Genomic DNA, 21,385 nt, shown 5'->3' on the forward strand with positions numbered 1-21,385 from the left:
ATCATGGAGCACAACAACAAAAAGTGCAGTAATGTAAAACATGGCACAAGGGCGAGAGGGCTGAAGAGTGGAAATCTGGAAAGAACAACCTTTTTTTAGTTTTGCTAATACGTGCTGCGGCTGCTCCCTGTTGTCTTCACCAGATGGGCCATCCTTGAGCCCCTGGGGCGACATTTTTTGGCATTAACAATTTAAAATGACAGAAGGCCCCGAATGTCCAGCCCCCTCTCCCCCCCATCTCTCTTTTTATTAAAGAAGAACTATTCAGAAACTCCATCAAGCAGTGTCTGGCATTTTAAAAACCCTGTTCACCAAACTGTTCAGTTGTTTTTTAAAGCAGTGTAGTTCATCATGATAGCACCACATGGATTTTGTGACAGAACAAAGGGTTCGGTTTTTGTGTCTCCTCCTAACTACAGGACTCAGGAGAGCTGTAGATGAGGAATGAAAAAGGTCTGTCTTCTTACTAACCAATAGAAATTATCTGTATATCAGTTTATTAACTGTCATATCCTAGGAATTAAAATTTAATGTTGGTCATTCTCTTAAAAAGTCACTATTAATCTATTTGTCACTCCCTTACTGCTGTTGATTACAGTCACACCAAAGAAAACAAAATAAAAGAAAAAAATGCCCTTTTTATTTAGCAGCCAACATTTTTTAAATAGAACATATTTTCTATTTAACATAAGTAAAATCTTTGTATTATTAGAGCCACAGTATATTTTATGTTTAATTTGAACCATTAAAGACAAGTGAGTACTTACATTTTCTCAGTAATTTCTCAACCTCACACACGAACAAACAATCACTTTAATAGGAATGACACATTTAAGAAACAATGCCAAAGAGCCAATGAATTAGTTTTAGCCCTAGGATTTGCATCTTATTGTGTCTTAAAGATATCCACAAACTACGCACTTCTGATTTCTCTGTCTTAATCTCCTTGTTCCTTTAAAATAATGTTTTTTTTTGCTTTCCATAATTTAGCCTATAAAACTTTGCCCAGAATAGTCTCAAAGTCTTCCTTCAGGGATGGATACATCTCTTTAGGTTCATTGGCTTGGATTAATGGCATCTGGGTTTCAGATTTCCTTTACAGAGCTGATTAAAGAGAGTGCAATTCTGGCTTTTTAAATGAACACAAAGGACCATAATTTATTTGTGGGCACATACCAAAGGCACCCCTGGAGTATCAGCTGAACGGTTTTAATGTCTCATTGACAAATGTCAATACACTCTCCTTTTGTCTTCTTTTTTATTGCTCACTACCGTACTTTTAGTGGTGCCACATGAAGCAGAAGGCAAAAAGTAACCTTGATATGTTGCAACTTTTTTGAAAAGTGCTCAGACACTGAAAATAAAATAACCATGCCTGGTGAAAATGTAAAAAAAAGATCAAATGAACTATTTAAGAAAAGACTATGCATAAATTAAACTTATAAATTATCAGATATTATAAATGGAATGCTTTGAATGAATAAATATGTATTTTAAAGTCAAGAAGCTGACATTTGGAATTAATAATGGGTGTTTCAAAAGGTTTGCGATCATTTATATATTGAAATTTCATGTAAGAATCAGCATATCTTAATCACTGGATTGTTTTTCTTTCAAGACCATTTCTATTGCTACTAGCTTCTCTCTTCAAGTTTATTAAAAACCTAAGACGGCTGCAATGCAAAAATACAAAATCTGAAATATAATTTAACCACACAACCTGATTGCAGTGTACACAGAATAATAAAAGGATACTTCCTTTAATCACTGACCATAAAAGACTGCACTTGAAAGAGCCGAACAAAAAATATTTTTTGGAAGTTTTTTTTAGTGCAGTAAAGTTAAACCAAACCATATGCTGTAATGGATTAGAAATGATACAGAGTAGGGAAACTAGGTCATAATAGATTTATAGAAAGCTAGCCTGAGGGCACCAGAAAAGCTATTAATCTCCACCTTTGTGATATAGACCCTTAATCTATTGGTGCTGTGCTCTGGATCTGCATAATATGAAAGCTCTGTATGGCCTGTCAGCCAGGCCTAATTTGTGGCAGTTGCCTACAGACTCATTGCATCACAATTCTTGCTTGACCTGGTCTTTTCTTCTGGTGGATTAGTAACATCTTTCAGAACACAGGCCATATAAGGCCTGGAGCCCGAGAATGGTCAAAATAAAAAAGAAAGAAAAATGGAATAACATCTTTCTCTTCCTTGTTCCTTGTTGTGGCCTAAAGGGTTTTCTTTGTCTTACAATGAGGAAGTTACAGACCAAAAGGAATTCCTGGAGTTTGTTCCAGTGTAATGCAAGTGGTGGGGGTTGGTTGTGGCATTAAAAGCACAACTGAGATAGAAACGGCCTGAAAAATAGTGGTGGGTCTCCCAGAGCCAGATCATTCAACACATCCCCTCAAGCACGTCTTGAGCAAGCAAAGGGAAGGATTACAAGCTAGGGCCTGGTACCCTCCTTCACTTCAGCGCAGATGCTCGGGCCTACGACTGGACATTGAAATGACAAAGAAGGGAACAAAATTTGTAGACAATGATCACTGGGCCGAGGACAAAATGCTCACGGATGTTGTCAGCATCTGAGTAACCAAGCTGCAAAGGACCCAGTGACAACAATAGAGTGGGGAAGAAAAGGAAAATGTGAGGAGGCCTAGGCCTCAATAAGGCCTGAAGTTGCACATGCTGCAGTTTCCTTGGAAACCAACCCCTCTCCTGAGGAGGTTGGATGGGCCATTGTGCGGGGCACACAGGATGTGTCATACACCAGATGGTCGTGTGCTGTATAACTCAGTTATCTGTCAGGAGACACTAAAGGAATGTAGGCTGCAAATCCCTACAGAGGACAGAGCGGGACGCCATCTGCTCTTTGAGACTATAGGCACCCTTTTACTATACATAGGAGGGTCTAATAATTACCACCTATCAGAGAAAGTGTGTGAGTGGATTATTTCAGGTTCACAAACTGTCTGATGAAGAGTCACTGGAGGCTGGCGATTTATTACAATGCAACGCCATGAATCAACCGCCTAGTGGATTCCTGAAGAAATCCGTTCCTCAGTAAAATTTAAAAATCAGGTGGTGCTACAAAAGGTCCTTATAACCTCTATAGAATTTTTGTGATCTGAAAAATTTCAGATGAGGTGAGATTTCTGTCATGGCCAGAAAGTTTGGAAGGCTGTGCCCAGCATGGTGCCCGTTTGTCACTCTCTGGCTAAAGCTCTTCAATATGCTACTTTGACAGGAAAGACAATTATAAGAGTTGGCAGACTTGCTTTTATAAACTTTGGAGTTTATAACAGTGTGGCTGGACATTAGGTCAAGCAAAGGACAAAAGGAAATTAATTGGATATTATAGCAATTACTGGCAATAGTGGAGCCAAAAAGTTTTGAGTTCCCTAAAAATTAACACTAGCTCTGATGTTATAACTTCCCTAAATGACAGCTCTACAACTTGCTTAAAAAGACTTGTGTGTTTCACATATCACATTTCTTTGTATACTATAGTTTAGCTTTTTGAGTGATTGTTATTCTTTTTATTAATAATAACAACAATAATTATACATGCACTATACCACAATAATAAGAATTGCTTACACTTATATAGCATTTTTCTGCACAGTCCACTCAAAGCGCTTTACAGGTCATGGGGATCCCCTCCACCACCACCAGAGTGTAGACCCACCTGGACGATGCGACGGCAGCCAGAGTGACCCAGTCCACTCCCCACACACCAGCTATCAGCGGGGAGGAGAGCAGAGTGATGGAGCTAGTTCAGACGGGGAGTATTAGGTCAGGTGGATGTCAGGACACCTATGTCTCAAATGAAGGACGGCAGCTTTTTACAGTATAGTGTCCCTGTCACTACACTAGGTCATTAGGATCCACACAGATCACAGGGTGAGCGTCCCATACTGGCATTTCTGACAATGCTTCAGTGGGTTGCTAGTTGTGAGGTGCTGGGTGATACAGGTGCTGGCATTTTCTCACTACTTGCTTTTAGCGAGATTAAAATGATTTTGGTTCAGTTATTTACATTGGGCTGTAGGCAGGGCAAACTGTATCTTTTGTACTAAAACATTCAGATGCTAACCAGAAACACCACAAATTTAAACCAGTGTGACCATAAATTAGATATGGGAGTCTTTTTTGCATTTATGGAGTAATTATGCAATACATTTGTGGCACATTGTTAGTTTTTTCAATGTGTGGTGTGATTTATTTTACAATATATTATTTTATAGATACTTTGTTTAAAATGCACTCCATAGCAAAGAGCAAGGCTTTTCCATGTGTGTGGTCTTCACAGGTTTTCATAAACGATATCAGATGTGCCCCAGTCTGTATATCATCCATTTGAGAACTATAATAATGGGATTTTGATGCCAGCCCAAGTGCAATTCACTACCACAGCCTGTGTTTTGCTACCTCATATTGAATCCAATGTTTTTTAAGAAGACCGCATAGTCAACACACTTTAAAACTGTAGTTTTTTTTCCTAATCAACACTTTTAATGTCAGTTTAATCCTATATTGCCTGCAGCATTTCTGTTGCTGGTATAAGGATAAACAAAAAAAATATATTGATCTAGAAAGAGAAATAGAAATAAAAACACATAGCTACATGCAGAGATCTTTAAAGTGCATTATGCCTCATTATTATGTCAAATAACTTTTGATAGGCTTAAAAAACTCACCAGTTAACCCAAACACTGCGTTAAAATCACCACTGTTCTTCTTTATTTGCTTTTTCACTTCTTTCCATTTGTAAATAATCACTGGAATAATCTCATAATCAGATTTAATGTCTTTCTTCTTTCCTATCCCTTTTTAATGACACTCCATAGCTTTTTCTTTAGGCTCAACCATCATCACCATTAAGACTGGCATACACACAGTTATATGAAATCCTTTCCAAGATGCTGCCACACTTGTGTCCTGGGCTTTCCTGAAGAAACCTCTTGATCTCATCTTGCCCTCCACTTGCTATCAGTGAGATTGTGTCTCTTGGGAATCCCTTCATCCAGGAGTGAGCCATTGTTCCCGTGATGTATCTGACCACAAACCATTTTAATTTCTTTACCTTGCTTTGTTTCTTCGCCTGCATAGCCATGATTCCGTTGACTACATATTCCCCTGCTTCGTTGATTAAATTTTTTAAAATCAATTCTGTATTCAGGGTCCCAGATTTCCACCCTTAAAATTAGCCCAGGCAGCATGTCATTTGATGACTTTTTCTTTTCAAGGACTAAGGCAATTTTTCTTTTAGTATCGTACATAATCTTATTAGCCCCCATCGGCTCTTCAGTTTATTTTGAACATCTGGCATCCAGTTGACAGCAATTGACCCAAGAAGTCATAATTGTCGACCCCTTCTAGCTTGATGACATTTATTTCAATTGCCTTGGGAATTGTATTCTGATGCACAATGAAACAGTCTAAGTTTTATATCACTAGCTCATGGCCATATATACAATGCCATTTGTGTTGTGAATAATGAGCACATATGCATACTGATTGTTTGTGTAGTATTGCTGCATAACACTCCTGAGTTCAAGTCACACAATTTCATATAATGCCAGGTGCTCTGTGTTTCGTATCTGAGTTGATTCGAATTTGCTGAAGTTAAATGATTAAGAATTGCTATAAATAGCCATTGAAAACAACATGAATTTAATTAAAGCAAGAAAACAGCGAAAGATATGACCAGCCTTTCTTCAGTAAGGACAATTGCCTGGTTGCTGTCAACATAATTGAAGGCAGCCTGCCTGTGATCGAGGTTGTCAGGAGAATAAGATGTTCTGCTTTAACAATCAGCAGATTAGTCCAGCAGGGAAACCAGCTCTGTAATGGACAGGCCACATCCTTGAAGACAAAGGGTCACCACACTGGTCAAGGACCATCAAATCCATCTAAACTCTTTGCGTAATCTGCATAATTGTTTTCAGACATTCCAGGAAGAAATAACCCACACTTGAACAGAGTGACCGTAGGTTGCCATTTGAATGAAAATGATCTTAATGCTCAGAGGTTGTTCACTAGTAACATGGTGACAGAGAGAATCAGACTTACCATTTTACAGTATATCAGAGGTGGTGTCAGGGAGAGTGGTGGAGTGTTTTATTTACTGACGACTTGTTCTTGACAGACATGATGGAAGCCAATGTAGACAGTGCTATGCTGACTATTGCAACCAACCAATTTGAACCTATCCTGAGTGCTAATTACTCAATCAGACCAGGTGTGCCTCATTTCGCAGGGTTATTCCATTAACAGGTGACCCTCACAAAGCCAGCTCTCGCTGGGTCAGTGTTGCTTAATGTGACAAACCGTAACAGAAATCAGTCATTTCTTTTCAGTAGAACAACAAAGAAAAACAAACGGCAAATTGGTAATTAAAAGTCATCAGGAAAGGCTTCCAGTTTTAAAGGTGAGATTGATTTATTGAGTCAGAAATAATACAAATCATACACTATAAAAAACAAAAGAATCATTGTAAAATCAGCGCATTTGATACAGTTTCAGTACAATGCCAACATCCCTGTGATGTTTTAATGGTGACCCTGAGGTTCTCTAAGATGATTTTGCATGTGAAGAAATGTGGATACAGGCTGCATGGAAGACACAATGCCACACTGTCTAAAACAGCATTTTCCTTCCCGCACCTGTCCGAAAACCTTCCAAAAATGTTCCCAGCTCTATTATTGCAAACCTGCATTACTGTGGTTCTTAAATAGAAAGGTTCCATTTGGCAGGAGGTGTGAATGGTCATTTTCACAGCAATAAAGCTTTATAGAGCCATACAGAAATGGAGTGCATAAATGTATTAAAAACAGTGAAACAGAGAAAAAAAGAGTTATTGCGCTCTAAATTCTAATCTTATTGTCAAATTCTGTTTTCAAGTGGCATGGAAAAGAATCTCTGATTTGGGCATCCTTCAATGATCAGACCACTTTCGTTAAAGTTTTAAACAGTGGAAATAAAATGGTATGACAACGTTCTAAAATAATTGCATGCAAATAAAAAGTTAAAATGCTACAATCAACTAATTGGTTAATCTAAAGCTATAAAAGTAAGTACAAACACTTAACTGGAATTTTACTTAAGTTGCAGCTACAATAGTACTGGAGGTAAGAAACTGACTGAGGGGAATGCTTCACCACACCTTGTGTGGAGGGTTTGCAGTGTGTGAGTGAGTATGCATGATATACAGTGTGATGAGCCTGTGCAGGCTGCCTGACAAGTGAATGGCTCAGTTCAGGAGCTGGATTGATTGTTTTCAATAAGAAACATTGACCAGTCGCACCACAGAGAGATCCTGCGATGAGAGAGAATCTGTTCTGGTATTTTGGGTGCTGCTCTGGCTGGTAGTTTGATGTTTCTGAAGTCTTTAACAAGGTACTACCTTTAGAACTAATGTTTCCTACCGCTAGACAACATTTAATACAGAAAGCAGACAACAGGAAAACCTACTACACTGCCTTAAAGTAACTTCATTTCTAGAAACTTACTCATCTCTTTTAAGCTACAAAATTAACACAGCAAAACAAAATGCCACTTTTCCCACTACAAAAGTGGTTTAAAAACACTCTGAAAATTACCATTACAATTACAATGAAATACATTTTTCAATTAAAAAAATTCTCTTTGAGAAAATGTCCTTAAAAAGGATGTGTAAAGCAAACCATATGCTAACTAATTCCATTAACAAGATGACAGACACATGAGTACAGCCATCTTGTCCTTTTCTACAACCTGGCACAACTGCTCAAACCAAACACTGTCTTTTGTATTGAGTCTATGAATGGAAACAGAGACCATTACAGAGATACAATCGCAATTCTAGGACTTTAAAGTTCAATTTGCAGACCCATCTCCTCTGTCAGCATGGTCATCCACTCTGTGACCAGTCCAGCTCAGCCACACATTTACCATCTCTCTGTTTCATAAGACAGCACAGAGGAGGTAAGGAAACAAATTGACTTTCCTTGTATCCATTTATCCTCCCAGTATACTGAACATTGAAGGAAATATTTTTTTCAAAAACATTCGCTCTACGTGCTCTATGTATGCTTTTACAAATACCAAGTACATGATGAAATATTTTGATAAATAGATCACTGATGGCTGATTGAGGGTTTATGAAAGTTACAACCATTGCATTAGTGAGAGAGCTGATTGGCTAGAGGCGATGAGGTGATTTAACCTGTCATATCTGGTAAAAATCAAGAAAGAAAACACAGAGAGGGACCTTCTTATTGAGAGAACAATGATTATGTGTCAACTATATATTTGACCTGTCAGCAGTGGAGCTTAGACATCTTAAACAATCATGCTGGGTTTGAGCCCTGATGGGCATGCCTGTGACAGGATGTACAGAGGGACACATGCAGTGATGCTGATTGGTGGATCTAAGCCTCATCAGTATAAAACACCTGCCTGCCCTGATCAGTCCTTTGCTGCCCTTTCTGCGCTCTCCTGATGTGACAACATTCCCATGGGACAGTGCACGTCCTCATGTAGCAGGTGTGACCTCTCCGCAACCGAGACGAGTCATCAGCCACATTTACTTTATACGTGAGGCTTGGGACAGAATCCCACTAAACAGCATCCACCACCTGGTGCGAAGACTGTGTCAAGAGATGCGCAGCTTGTCTTGGCACCAGCAATGGCCGCACACGCTGCTAGCCTGTGAGTTTCACAGCAGACCACCTCTGATGATGACAAAAGCTACTCACCGTCATGACTTTACTCATGTAGTTAATAAAAAGTCTGTGCACCTGCTACAAAAATATTTGGGTAAGTTTCCTGATATCTTTGCAAATTTGATGCAGTTGTAAGTAACATATTTCATTTTTTAATGCTTAGCGCATATAGTTGTCTCTTTTTCACTCAGTCAGCCAAGTCACAGAGTTTGTAAACCCCAGTTCCTTATTTCAGCAACGTGGGACTTGTGATGGTGAATTTGATTCTGATTCTTCCCAGAAGGCAACAGAAGACAAAAGCCAAAAAGGAGCTTCTAGGAAATACTAGGAGCTGCTAGGAGAACCACCATTCTTCCCTACCTTAGCAATAAACTGTCTGCAGTTCTTCCCGTTTTCTATAGCTCAGCCCTTTCTGAAGGTATACTGTACCTCATTAGGTTTTTAGTTTCTGGATCATTGGTTTCACAGTTTTGCTTCACAGTACGTAGCTTGTTGTTTGACCATTGCCGAGCTGAAGGGCACACAGCAGGGATCTTCAGGAGCTCTCGTCCTGTGAGTTAGTGCAAGTTGGGATGCTTAGCTGCTCATAGGTGGGCAGACTGTTGTGGCTCGAGAAGAACTCTGACTGCAGGGTTCTGCTTTGGACCGCTGGTCGCGCAGATGGCACAGACTGCTGGTTGGACACCAGGCAGTTGAGAACATCAACAATGTGGCTCAGCTTCTGATCCATGTGCAATATCTGCCAAGACAAAATCAGAAAGGTGTGGTTTGAGACACACTAGTAATACCATGGTAAGAAAGAATGCTGGTCTCTGACTGGTCTGTCTGGGACGGGACCCACGGTGTCATACTGATATTACATCACAGATTTAAAGCACTTGTACTGTATATCAATGTGCCACACCCCTACAGACAGGTGTGACTGACACAGGGACAGTTTAACCTGGCCAATGGTTTGGTTCTTCAAATTTTAATCGTTAACACATTTTTACAACACAAACAAGTAATGATGTTTTATTTTATTGCCACTGAAAAATAGATGTAATAAATCTGTGCACAGATAATTTCACTTATTGAAACCATCAGCCCACTCTGGGTGTGATTGGTCCCAGAACGACACACTTCCAGCCCTTCATTATTTTTTTACTTTTTGCAGCCGCTGACCAAGATATTGATTGATACCTCCTGTATCAGTTCAATCCATGAACTTCACTACTTCTGTTAACATTTAAGTGTTGTTAAGACTTTCTTAATCTTAGGTAGTAGGACTGAAGCAGTGGCTGTGGTCTTTAGACTATGACTGCAATTCATGGTAAAATGTTAGAATGATTTATCTATATAGTTAAATTTGATTTCCTCCTGAAATAACACTCAAAATATATTGGCAGACAAACAGTATACACAATGAAAAGCTACTCAATCTCTAAACTGCTCCTCTTCCTTTTCTTTAAAATTGTAATTGTAATTTTGTTAGGGTTTGGCACAAAACAACACATTCACACAAATATGCTTGTATCAGTTTCTAAATGCTCCTTGAAGCCGAATTAAAGTGGAAAATCATGATTTGTTGGTATCGTTTATATTCACATACCATTAATATTCAGAGCAAAGTCTCAGTACCACGTTTCAATCAGTTCTGCCCATTTACAAGCCAAGGAAATGTAATTCTCCTTAATGTAATGACAGTGCAGCAGTAGCTGTTACATAGATACATGTGTAGCAGCAATTAAAGCTCTCAGAAGACAGCAACCTAATACAAAAGAAAAAATGTTCTGTTGTGAAAAGGAACTAAAACAATACTTTTTGTAATTTATCCAAGTGTTACACGATGCCCATGATTAAAACTTAATATACAAAAGGTATTAAGCTTCACTATAACTGAAGCATGAATGCATAATTTACCATTTGGAAATGTTTGAAATTTACTGTCATAAACCTGGCTTTTCCATTGAATTATAATGAACACTTTTACTGCTGGATTAGACACAACACTACATGCTGTTATTTGAGGCTCACAATCATTCAGAAAAGGGATAATGTTTTTTGTCAATGTGGAAAAAGAAAATAATAAAAATGAGGTCATAACTGCCTCCTTTTTCCATAAACAAACCACGTCAGTGTGCTGTTTAATTGCAGCCAGTTCTTCAGTCTGATCATTGATATAACCAACTTGGCTTTGATTAATTACAAATGCCTTAATGTTTAAATATATTGTGTTGGCAATCATGAGTGTGCGATGATGTAGGTGTAGTTTTATGTGTTTTCTTGGAATGGATTTCATGTGAGAAACATATGCAGAAATCCTTGTTGAAGATCAATACGGTCATTTACCGCAGTAAAACATCACATTCAGAGCAGGTGCCAGGAATGGGTAAAAAAACTAAGATGTAGTTTTTTACTCATGGTTGATGTTCTCCACGTGTTTTCATTACTTTCCTCCTGGTGCTCCAGTTTCCTCCCTCAGTCCACAGACTTATGAGTAGGTCAGTTGGTTTCTGGAAAGATTGTCTGTGATGTGAGCGAGTGCGTGTCTGTGTTCGTCTGCCCTGTGATGGACTAGCATCCCATCCAGGGTGTACCCTGACTAGTGCCTGTTGCTTGCTGGGATAGGCACTGTCTCCCCTGCGACCCTGAACTGGATAAAGCAGTTAGAAAATGGATGGATGTCCAATCAAACTTTAAGTCATACTTTATACCACAGGAGTGGTTGTCCAGTGCGATAAATTGTAGTCAGTTCCACTACCTTAGAGGCTAAGAGCAGACATGGGTGAATACACGGTAAACTGCAGAACTACAAACGTCAGTAGTTACTCCAAATCTTTAATGTTTCCACATGTTGTAGCCAGTGTGCCATACTCAAGTGTACCAAATCTCCTAACAACTTTCCTGTCTAGTTTTCAAGGATAACAAGAAATGTGATGAGGTGCTGGATATCAACGTTGTGGTTACTCCAACTCAAAGAGGCGCTGGGAGTCATTTTTCCCATCTGGTTCAAGGTGCAGCTTGACGGAGAGGAATCTGCTGTTTACATTGAGGTCCATGGCGTGGTAAAGAAAAGAGCTTCCAAGCAGATGTGAAAAGGCCTGTATCTCTCTTCATCATGGGACCCTCCTTGTCACTATCTGACAACATCGACTGCATTTACAGCCTGTTTGTCGATAAAACATAACTGCAAAGAGCAAGGTAGGTAATTAAAGATACAGGGTAACACAAAGACACGGACCAGCTGATGATTAAAGTGGATAAACTATAAAGGCTAAACTGCTTATTCAAATGTGAAAAACTGCTCAGAATTTAGGCAAAGCTTAGCTGACACATCTGAGATCCAAATGGTGAGATCCAAAAATAAAACTGACATCAGATTTTTTTTTATTTTAACTTTTACATTTGAGGATGTCGGCTGAGCAGAGAGGTGGTGTGGCACTTAGCCTGGGTATGGCTCCAGACTGGAGCACCTTCTGTGTGGACTCTCCATGGTCCTATCTCCCAAATCATGGTGGCTGCATAAGCTGGTTTCTATCAGTTGTCACAGTAAGCTTGTGTGCACCCTGTGATGGACTGCTGCCTCTTGCATGATGGATGGAGAGAAGGGATCTTGCATAACCAACACTGAGCCATGGAAACAGTCAGATTGAAGTGAATAAAATTCAAAACAAAGGTCATGCTTATTGAAGTAGTGTGACACAGTCATTCATCACACATGGAATAATTTACTTTACCATCTCTCTGTCAGTCCAGTCAAACCAGTGGTGCTTGGTGTATTGCTAATAGGGGAAAGCAGATGAATTGAATGTACTTTGACATAATCGCATTACAGCTGGGGAATGTCCTTTAACATTTTTGTGCAATGAACAGAGCTGCAGAAGTACATCTGTATAAGGCCCTCTGCGATGCAAAGGGAGGCAGCCCGAGTGCTGATGTGTTCATGCCTGCTCTGTTTTGTGCATGATATTTGTGCAGTGTCAAAGCTGCTTTGTATTTTCTTGGAAAATCAGAGCACTAGGAATGGGAAAAACCTGTGAATGCTGATGTCTAGAGAATGCAATAGCTTGAGAACGGTTCTCAGCATTCACACTTCAACAAAGAACAAGCAGCACTGGAATTGTCTTCAATGGCTAGTCAGTAGAAATAACTAAATGGCACATGGTTCCCATTTCTCATCAGAAGTGTGAAATTCAAGGACAGGATGTAGAAACTGCACCAGGTACTGTACATCTGGTGCACACAACCATCTGTCTCTTCCATCAACACAGAAAGCAGTTCAGCATTAGAGAAAGAGATCAAGTCGCAGGAGGTTTCGAGCACATGAGGTTGTCACAACATAACTGACATAGCTCCTTCTCACTGAATAAAGATGGAAGACCAGCCTGGCTTCCTGATGTCAGTGATCATGCAAGACTTTTCTCCTCATAGACACAGAAAATACAGATTTTTCAGGGCTAACAACACAAATCACAAATAAAAAGGTTCATAGATGCCTTGACTAAGGATATGCTTAATCTTTTGACAGAAAAAAGCTCTGACACCTCTGCACAAAAATAAAGAACACATTGCTTCAGGATTTACTCATTTCAACAGTGATTTCCACAATCACACAGCAGGCTATTCACACTGCAGATGTGCTGGGTCAAAAAGCCAAGATCTCCCTGGTTTTTTAACAAAATCCTTTTTTTAAGGTTTCAGATTCTAAATTAGGACCCTGTGGTGAAGAAAAACAACTATTTCTACTAATTGAATAATTTGAATTTCACTTTAGTGTGGTTGTTAAAACCATATAATGATTTTTGTTCAAATGAGCAATTGTCAAACAGATAATTATTGTTTTAAATTAGACAATACTACGTTTGAATAAAACAATTATAACCTAAAATTCCTTAATCAGATTATATCTGTGCACAAGGCATTGTTGTTGAGCTCTTTGATTATAAAACAATAATTCGATAAGAAATAAAAATTAAACAATACAAGAGTCTCTAAATGATTTTTACATAAACTTCCAATAGAATTACCTCATGTACAACCACAGATCATTGTGTGATTGTGTTGAATGATAACCAGTACATTTGAATGGATAGTTACATTTAGTCTTTTTTAGAAATATAATTCTTGAAATGTTTCATTTTTTTCCACAAAGTTAACATAAAAAGAATCTATTCAAATATTATTCCATTATTTCATCTTAATATTATTTGAATACTGTAATATGCTGATTTTTTATTTATTATTGTCAAATACAGTTAATTTTTCTCTCCAGAATGATATGTAGACTATCTGAACAGTAATTAGATTAAGTCCCTCTTTGTGACTTGTTTAATTCGTGTGATACGTGTGATTTCCTCTGTTCCAATGCACAATCTTAAGGAGGAAAGAGAACAGCACTCAAAAGTATTAAACAACAGCTGTCAGCTTTTTTGTAAATTATATTTTAAATCCACAATATCTCCCAGCAGAGGGTTTGTTTTGATAGAAATATATATTGCCCATTATACCCACTATATACAGTTCTGAAAAAATAAACACCACCAAGCCAGAAATCCAAAATGAAGGGTCTCAGACTCTTAAAGGTCTAGTGTTATCTTTTGTTTGTTAATTTATTTATTCAACAGCATGACTCTGATGGGCCTAACCAGGCTCCTAAGGCTCTGTGCAATCTCAAACAATCAAAAGCAAAGACAATAACTAAGATCATTGTTCAGTTGAAAAGTAAGTTCCTGCCCACAATGATTAAACAAACTCATATTAAGGGCAATCTCATACTGAAATTGCCAGTCCTTTCCACTGCAACACATTAAGACAACGTTTTAAAAGCTTTGGGTAATTATTATATCAGTAAGAAGTTGTTTTAAGCAGCAGAATAAATTGGTTGGTAGCATTTTTAGAAACTTGAGCTATGAATCTACACAAAAGATGCATTCAGAGATAAATCTGTGAGTAGTATTCTATGCTTTAATCCAATTAGGTTTAGCACCAGACACCAGACCGCTTGTACAGCCACATACAGCACACAAGGCAACATCTCTGTTACTCTGCTCTCCTCCCCACTGAGAGCTGGTGTGTGGGGAGCGTTCTGGAGCACTATGGCTGCCGTCCTATCATCCAGGTGGGGCTGCACATTGGTGGTGGTGGAGGGGATCCCCATTACCTGTAAAGCGCTTTGAGTGGAGTGTCCAGAAAAGCGCTATATAAGTGTAAAGGATTATTATTATTATCTGGACACCAAACCATTGATCACTCAAGCCTGGAGGGATAATGCATGTGGTTATGACAAGTGAATCCAGTTCTTTTTTATTGGCAAAGTCTGTCGAATCTGTGCTTGAATGAGGGGCCAATATGAAAAAGGATGAGCAGGAGAAAAAGAAGGGTAAGAATCAAGAATTGATTATTGATCACTATGGCTGCTCATCAATCTGAGGATTTCAATCAGCCGTTTTCTGGAGAATCATATCTACAACAAGGCTGGAGAGCTTGCTCCAGGTTCAGCCAGTATTTGGAAGCCCGGAATAATGATGAAATTAAGATTTCGCATTCTGTTTGGTTAAGAAAATGTGTTTATGTTTTTTTTTATCTTGGAAGAACACCACATGCATTCATTAACCAAATTGGACAAGCACCTATTACATGATTAGTATGCCTTAAGGGAAATGCATGATCATGAAGCAATACACCTCTTCCCTCTTTAGTCTCCTCAATCTTTCATTGTCAACCTCAATCTATCAAGCAGATTTAGTGCTGACATAACAAATAATGTTTTTTTCGACATACTGTAAATGTGTCAGTTCTTGGAGTAGTTTGCCTGGACATGTCTCTCAATTCTGGGCACTGGAATGGTTACAAAATACCTCCGGTGCTGAGTTAGAGATAAGAATACAGCAGAAGAAAAGGAGAAAATGACAAGAGTCTCTTCTTTAGCTTTCCGTTTTCAGATATATCTATACCTTCTTTAATGGCTCCCAGGGAGTTGGATTTGGACTCTCACAAACCTGTGTGTAAAGAAGTGTCTCCTACTTTCTGCCTTGATTGATTTTAAACCTCATTTCCACTCCTGTCCTGGTGCGCTTGTGTTGTGCTGATCCTGAAGGACTCCTCTGAGTTGATGTGGTCAGTGCCTTTCGAGATTTCAGTTCCTGTACTCCGATTGTGACATCCCATGTAGGCCAGGAATAAGTCCGGTGGCTCTTCTTTGCACTGTCTCCAGAGTAGGAGTACCTTTCTTGTAGTGTGGTGACAAGAGCTGAACATAATATTCTAAGTCAGCTCTGACTAATGCATTGTATAGTTTTAACATGATGTCCCCCTGATTTATACTACTTAAACTCTTTAAAATATAATCAAGCTCTCTCTGCCTTTTTTATTGCTTCTATTTACTGTCAAGTTGATGAAAGTGTACACAAACTATGCCTTCATCATGTATTGATTCTTCCACTCTCATACTACCTATTAGATATTTGGGAATTCATTTCTTACCTTCATACACATTGTGCATAGCCAGGCTACATTTCATTAGTCAGGTATGTCTGCTCAGTCCTAAGTCCTCTTGTATTCTTTGTGATGCTTTTAGACAATTGGCGACCTACTTTTGAATCACCTGCAAATCGTGACCAGAAAAAACCAGATCTTTAATATAGATTAGGAAGAGTAGTTTGCCAAGTATTGTGCCTTGAGGTATCCCAATAATGACATCACTCCAGGCTGAGGCCATTCCCCTTTTCAGTACACATTGCTTTCTGCTTTTTAACCATTTGTTAAAAATGTGCACACATGTCATTAGATTCCTTTGACTGAGGATTATTCTTTCATGTGGTACTTGATCAAAGCTTTCTGAAAGTTCAAATACAGGAAGGAATTTCTTGGACAGAAAAAATCTTTGCTGTCGTACCCCAGAGCCAACAGAAATTGAATTTTGTAAACATATCTGCTTTTTAAAACGTTTCTTCACCTTTAGCCACATTTGGGATGGGTGGGGTAGGGGTTACACCTTGAAAGTTAGCAAGCAGGCACTTGGGGAAGCAAGATCTCCTGTTTTTGTCTGTAAAGTGAGACAAGTGTAACTCCCCTTTCGCCATCCACATTTACAGCCAAGCTTCAGTTTAAGTGTTTACTCTTGCCTGAAGAATCCCCAAAGTGCCTTATTTCATCACTGACTGTAAAAGCACCACTAGAGAGACCTCGTAAATCAACCTATGGACTTGTTACATCAGCTGGGCTGAGGCCAGGGTTTGGAAAACAGGACTGGTAGTCAATAAACCTGCTTTACAGCAAAAAATCGAGAGAGAGGGACAGAAAGAGAAAGGTTCTCTGCTGGGACACCAGGAAATCTTATTTACCCACCAGTCACTGTCAACAGTTCTATGTTGCCTTGAGAGTAGCCAAGGATGACTTCTGCAGCTTTGTTTCAACAGCCGGATGATACCAAACCAGCTAATTTTTCCCCATCTTTCCATTGAGGATTTTATGCGAATGAAGCTGGTAGATCTGTCAAAAGCCCCACCACATAAGAAGAGAATCCTATAGTTTCACAATGATTCCTAAGTGCTTCTTGTGCGTATGGAGAAGATCTTCACGCACCTCAATCTGTAAATCCCAGCCTGTAAAACTGTGTGCTAAATACGTGCAATCTAACTGAAGAAATTTCCCAGTTTTTCCTGGTTTCGGACTCCCATGGGAAAATGAAACCTTGCAGTTCAAGTGTTAACTTTTCCTTTCAGACAAGGTGCACCAAGTGCATGTCTGGCACCAAGTCCATTCGGCCCAACTGTGTTGTAAACTCTGGCAAATGTGTTAGAGAAGGCAGTTAACATCTGTAATCTGGCAATGCAAGAATGCTATACTACACTACCTAGATTACAGCAACACAATCAGTCTGAAAAATCCTTAACATGAAATGCACTACCACTGCTTTAATACTACGACTACTACTATTAATATTACAGTGATTTATTATTAATATCGTCATACTATGAGGACCTCAAATGCTATTGCTATTAAAAAATGCTACTACCACCTTTACTCCTACTATTTAATATATTGAGAAATAACTTCTACTACCACTTTACAGCTTTTCCTTGTGTCACCACTCCTGCTGCTACTACCATCATGCTAGTTTGCGGTACTCAACAGGACGTGGTACCATGTGCCCTGTGATTTTGCATGTACGCGCACGTTCATTTTTCAGGATCAACACAGGGTTTGCTCACTGGAACCTGGTGCTCCGCAGTGTAGAGAGACTTGAGAAAACAGAAATTCAGGTAGGGGGTGTCGAGTGATTAATTGTTGTGCTAGCCGCCACTTAGTTATTTTTTCATGCATTGGTGTGATGTTTATTGAAAGCATTCATGGTATGCAAACAACATTTTTGACTTCATGAAATTATGAGTTATATTTACAGGCTAGTGCAAACAAATTCTGTAGGGCTTACAGACATTACACAAATATTACATATCTGGTATGCATGCCAGATTTTGATGACACACCACATTTTGCTCTTACACTGGTACCAATATTAATACTACAGATTTTAATCAAACCGTGAATGATGACTGTGTTATACATTTTCCCCTTATGTATAATTTGAAATGTCTCTGCAACATTTTTTCAATTTTCCAAAAATATATTTTCAAATTATGAATGTGAATGTCCAGGGTTTTATCATTCCTACAAAAACTTAGATAGAAGTAACAATTATTAATACAGAGACTTGAAAGAGAGCCTGAACTCAGAAAAATGAACAAAAGAGACATTCAGTCGTGACAATGGCAGGCTATCTGGTAAATAAGGGGAGTATACGACAAGCCTGTGGTAGCTGCAGTGTACCTGGTATACAAATAGTTCTTTGCAGCTCACGAAGCATTTAAAATGACATTTTAAAAAGTCATAAAGTTTATTTTTCAATCAGTCAATGTATGACAGTGGAAGTTCCCAAGTTCCTAAATTTTATGTCATGTTACTTAGAAATAGTGGAAAAGAAAATAGTTCAGGCAGCTCCTACCAAACATTATAACATTTTACTTGAATTGGCTTGACGGAGGTCTGACTACAACATCCCCATTAATGATCGTTCCTCCATGTTCTATGGGGGAGAGAACCTCTTCCCACGTGTGTGTAGCTGATTCAGCTTCTGTGCATTGCTGCAACAGACGATAAGAGAAATCCATACCTGAGCTTGTCCTGGTTTCTGTGGCATTCAGCAGGCAAGAGAGCACGTGACTCCCCCCATCCCCCAGACATCACCCCTCACCCTGGGACCTTGTCTACTGCTGACACTGCCCCCAGTTGTACTGGACCCCATTTATACAGCCGGGGACCAAAAAGTAGTTCAGTAAAGTAGGTCACACAAGGTACCACAACAAGATCTGCAGTAGGAACTGGAACCCACAACCTACCGGTTCTGAAAGCAGAGACTTATGCACTACACCGCACTGCCCCCAGGTGGCTGTATGGCAGGAGACACCTGGAGCCCTCAGGCTGGCCCTGTCTCCTACCAGGGTGAAGAAGAATAAACACTTTACAGCCTGAGTTCTGTCTCTTTTAAGTAGCTGGTTCACAGAATCAGCAATGTCAATACTGATTTTAGAGAAACAATGGAAAAATAATCAAAATCTGAACACAATTGTACACATTTTTCCTAACAATCTTTCCTAATAAGTATCACTTTATCAGAGTATCTCATCATAGTCTTTGGTCTTGATAAATAACACCTGCCGCCTCCCCATTTCTTGTGAGTAGATCACTGAAACCTGCCACCAAGTCTCCAGCTGGAAAACTCATTAACGTTCCCCCAGATGCTGATGAGAACAGGAAGTTCCCAGTTTCTAAATCACCAGTCTGAAAGCTTGCCACTACAATTTTCTGATCTTGGCAAAGGTACCTCCATTCCAAAGCACAAGGGAGCGAATGTTTCCCCTGTCTCCAGTGGGAAGACTCAACCGTTACTGATTCCTCTTGACAGGACACAGTGACACAGAGTGGGGCCTGGGTAAAGACTGCCTCAGACTCAGCTGCTTCCATATCTTTGCATTATCTGTTTCAACCAAAAACCTGGTTACACTCTGACTTTGGAAAGCTGTTGTCTTCTGTCTTTAGCTAACCAAGGGAGGAACTCATCTCGTCAGCTCGTGATCTCGTCATTGTGGTGTCAGGTGGTGTCTGGATTGCACAACACAATCTTGAGGCAAACTCTGACTTCCAAGTTGCACAATCCATTCATCGTAACTTTCAAGAAGAAGAGGCCAGTTATAGCCATGTCATACACACAGGACAAATTCCAGTAACAACTACAATTGTTACAATTGCCTCTAAACTGGAACACAAAAATCAACACATATGACTTTGCAAAATAAAACTCACAAAGAAAACTCGTTTTTTATTTCTCTGCGGTTACCCATTACTCATATAAAAACAAGTAAAAATTTAAAGGGTAGTGATGATGAATTGCGTTTCCAATTATAATAAGCAAACACCTACTCAGTATTATCTGATACATCGGAATATCTAATCTGGGGAGAGTCTGAGCAAATCTGGGTGTTAAAGGAATTCAAGCAAGGCAGCAAATGCAGGTGGGTAAAAACTAAAAAATAAATAATATATAACAGAAAATGTTACATAATATTATATAAGATATTACATTTTTTCCCCCTAGCACCTTTGTATCAGTATCAAAACAGCATAAGGTTTCACTTCACACATTTATTACTTTCACAACACAGGCAGTTAAATAAAATGGTCAGGGTCCTGGCTTTAAAGGGCTAGGGCCTGAGCAAACCTCCGGGCTCATTTACAAGCAGGTCAAGCCTACAGTAGAGATGAAGTGTCAGATTACTGTACATGAGCTTTAGTGCGGAGCCTTGACATTAAAATAAGCGCTCCAGGACACAGCAGATTCGTCCTGTTTTTCAGTAGCACTTCCGTGCTGCAATAATAATACTCCCCTCAACACACCTCTGCATCAGGTACTGACTCAGAAGGCCAGTCAGACAGATTTGTGTCAACGGGGCTCATTTCAACACAGTGGGGCTCTGTCACTGACTACGAAATCTCTATTCTTTTACTCTTCATACTCTGTTTCAGAGGTGACTGCCTTTGCTCAGCATGCCCATGCACAATATTGCCATTCCTGGGCTGAGGCCACTGTGCAGTCATTTTAATGGTACGCAGATGTCTTGGATGGATTTTCCATGCACATTTTCTTATTTTACACATTTTGCTTGCTTTAGATCCAGCTTGTCGTGACTCTCATTCCAGAAATTAGCAGAGTACTCAAAATGGATGTATGTATGCTTTAGCCAATAACATTTCATGAAATCTGCACACTGCACACTCACTACACGACGCTCTGCATGCTGAACAGCCCCTGCCAGTCTGTCAGACAGGTCCGTACAGCAGGACTGTGCTGCTGATGCTAACAGGTTGGTGACATTTCAGATAGAGGCTTATCAGAGAGCACTGTAATAATCTCAATTAGAAGAAAATAAATTTGATATTAGGCCCTAAATCAAAATCAGACCTCTCTGTCTCCTGGGCCCCTACAAGTATGACTTCTTTTAATCCCTGCCTTGAATTTCAATAGAAGAGTTTCCCTGTATTTTTTCTTATCAGACATTGGTTCTGTTTGGCCAGTTGGTGGCACTTTTCACTGTAGGTCAGAAAATCCACATCAACACCCTACATTTCTGCTATCATCA

General features: G+C 39.3%; 1 protein-coding gene across 1 annotated transcript in view; it reads right to left on the reverse strand.

Annotated features, from left to right (window-relative positions):
* Positions 1-6,419: 6,419 nt before the first annotated feature.
* Positions 6,420-21,385, reverse strand: part of kcnq1.1 (potassium voltage-gated channel, KQT-like subfamily, member 1.1) — a 287,753-nt gene continuing 272,787 nt past the window's right edge. Inside the window, exon 17 of the mRNA XM_088934931.1 lies at positions 6,420-9,447. Coding sequence (XP_088791057.1) covers positions 9,244-9,447 — 204 coding nt within the window. The 3' untranslated portion in view covers positions 6,420-9,243. The remainder of the gene's footprint in view (positions 9,448-21,385) is intronic.

Source organism: Atractosteus spatula, chromosome 16, assembly GCF_055471065.1.
Source record: "Atractosteus spatula isolate fAtrSpa1 chromosome 16, fAtrSpa1.hap1, whole genome shotgun sequence".
In the NCBI taxonomy this organism is placed as follows: Eukaryota; Metazoa; Chordata; class Actinopteri; order Semionotiformes; family Lepisosteidae; genus Atractosteus; species Atractosteus spatula.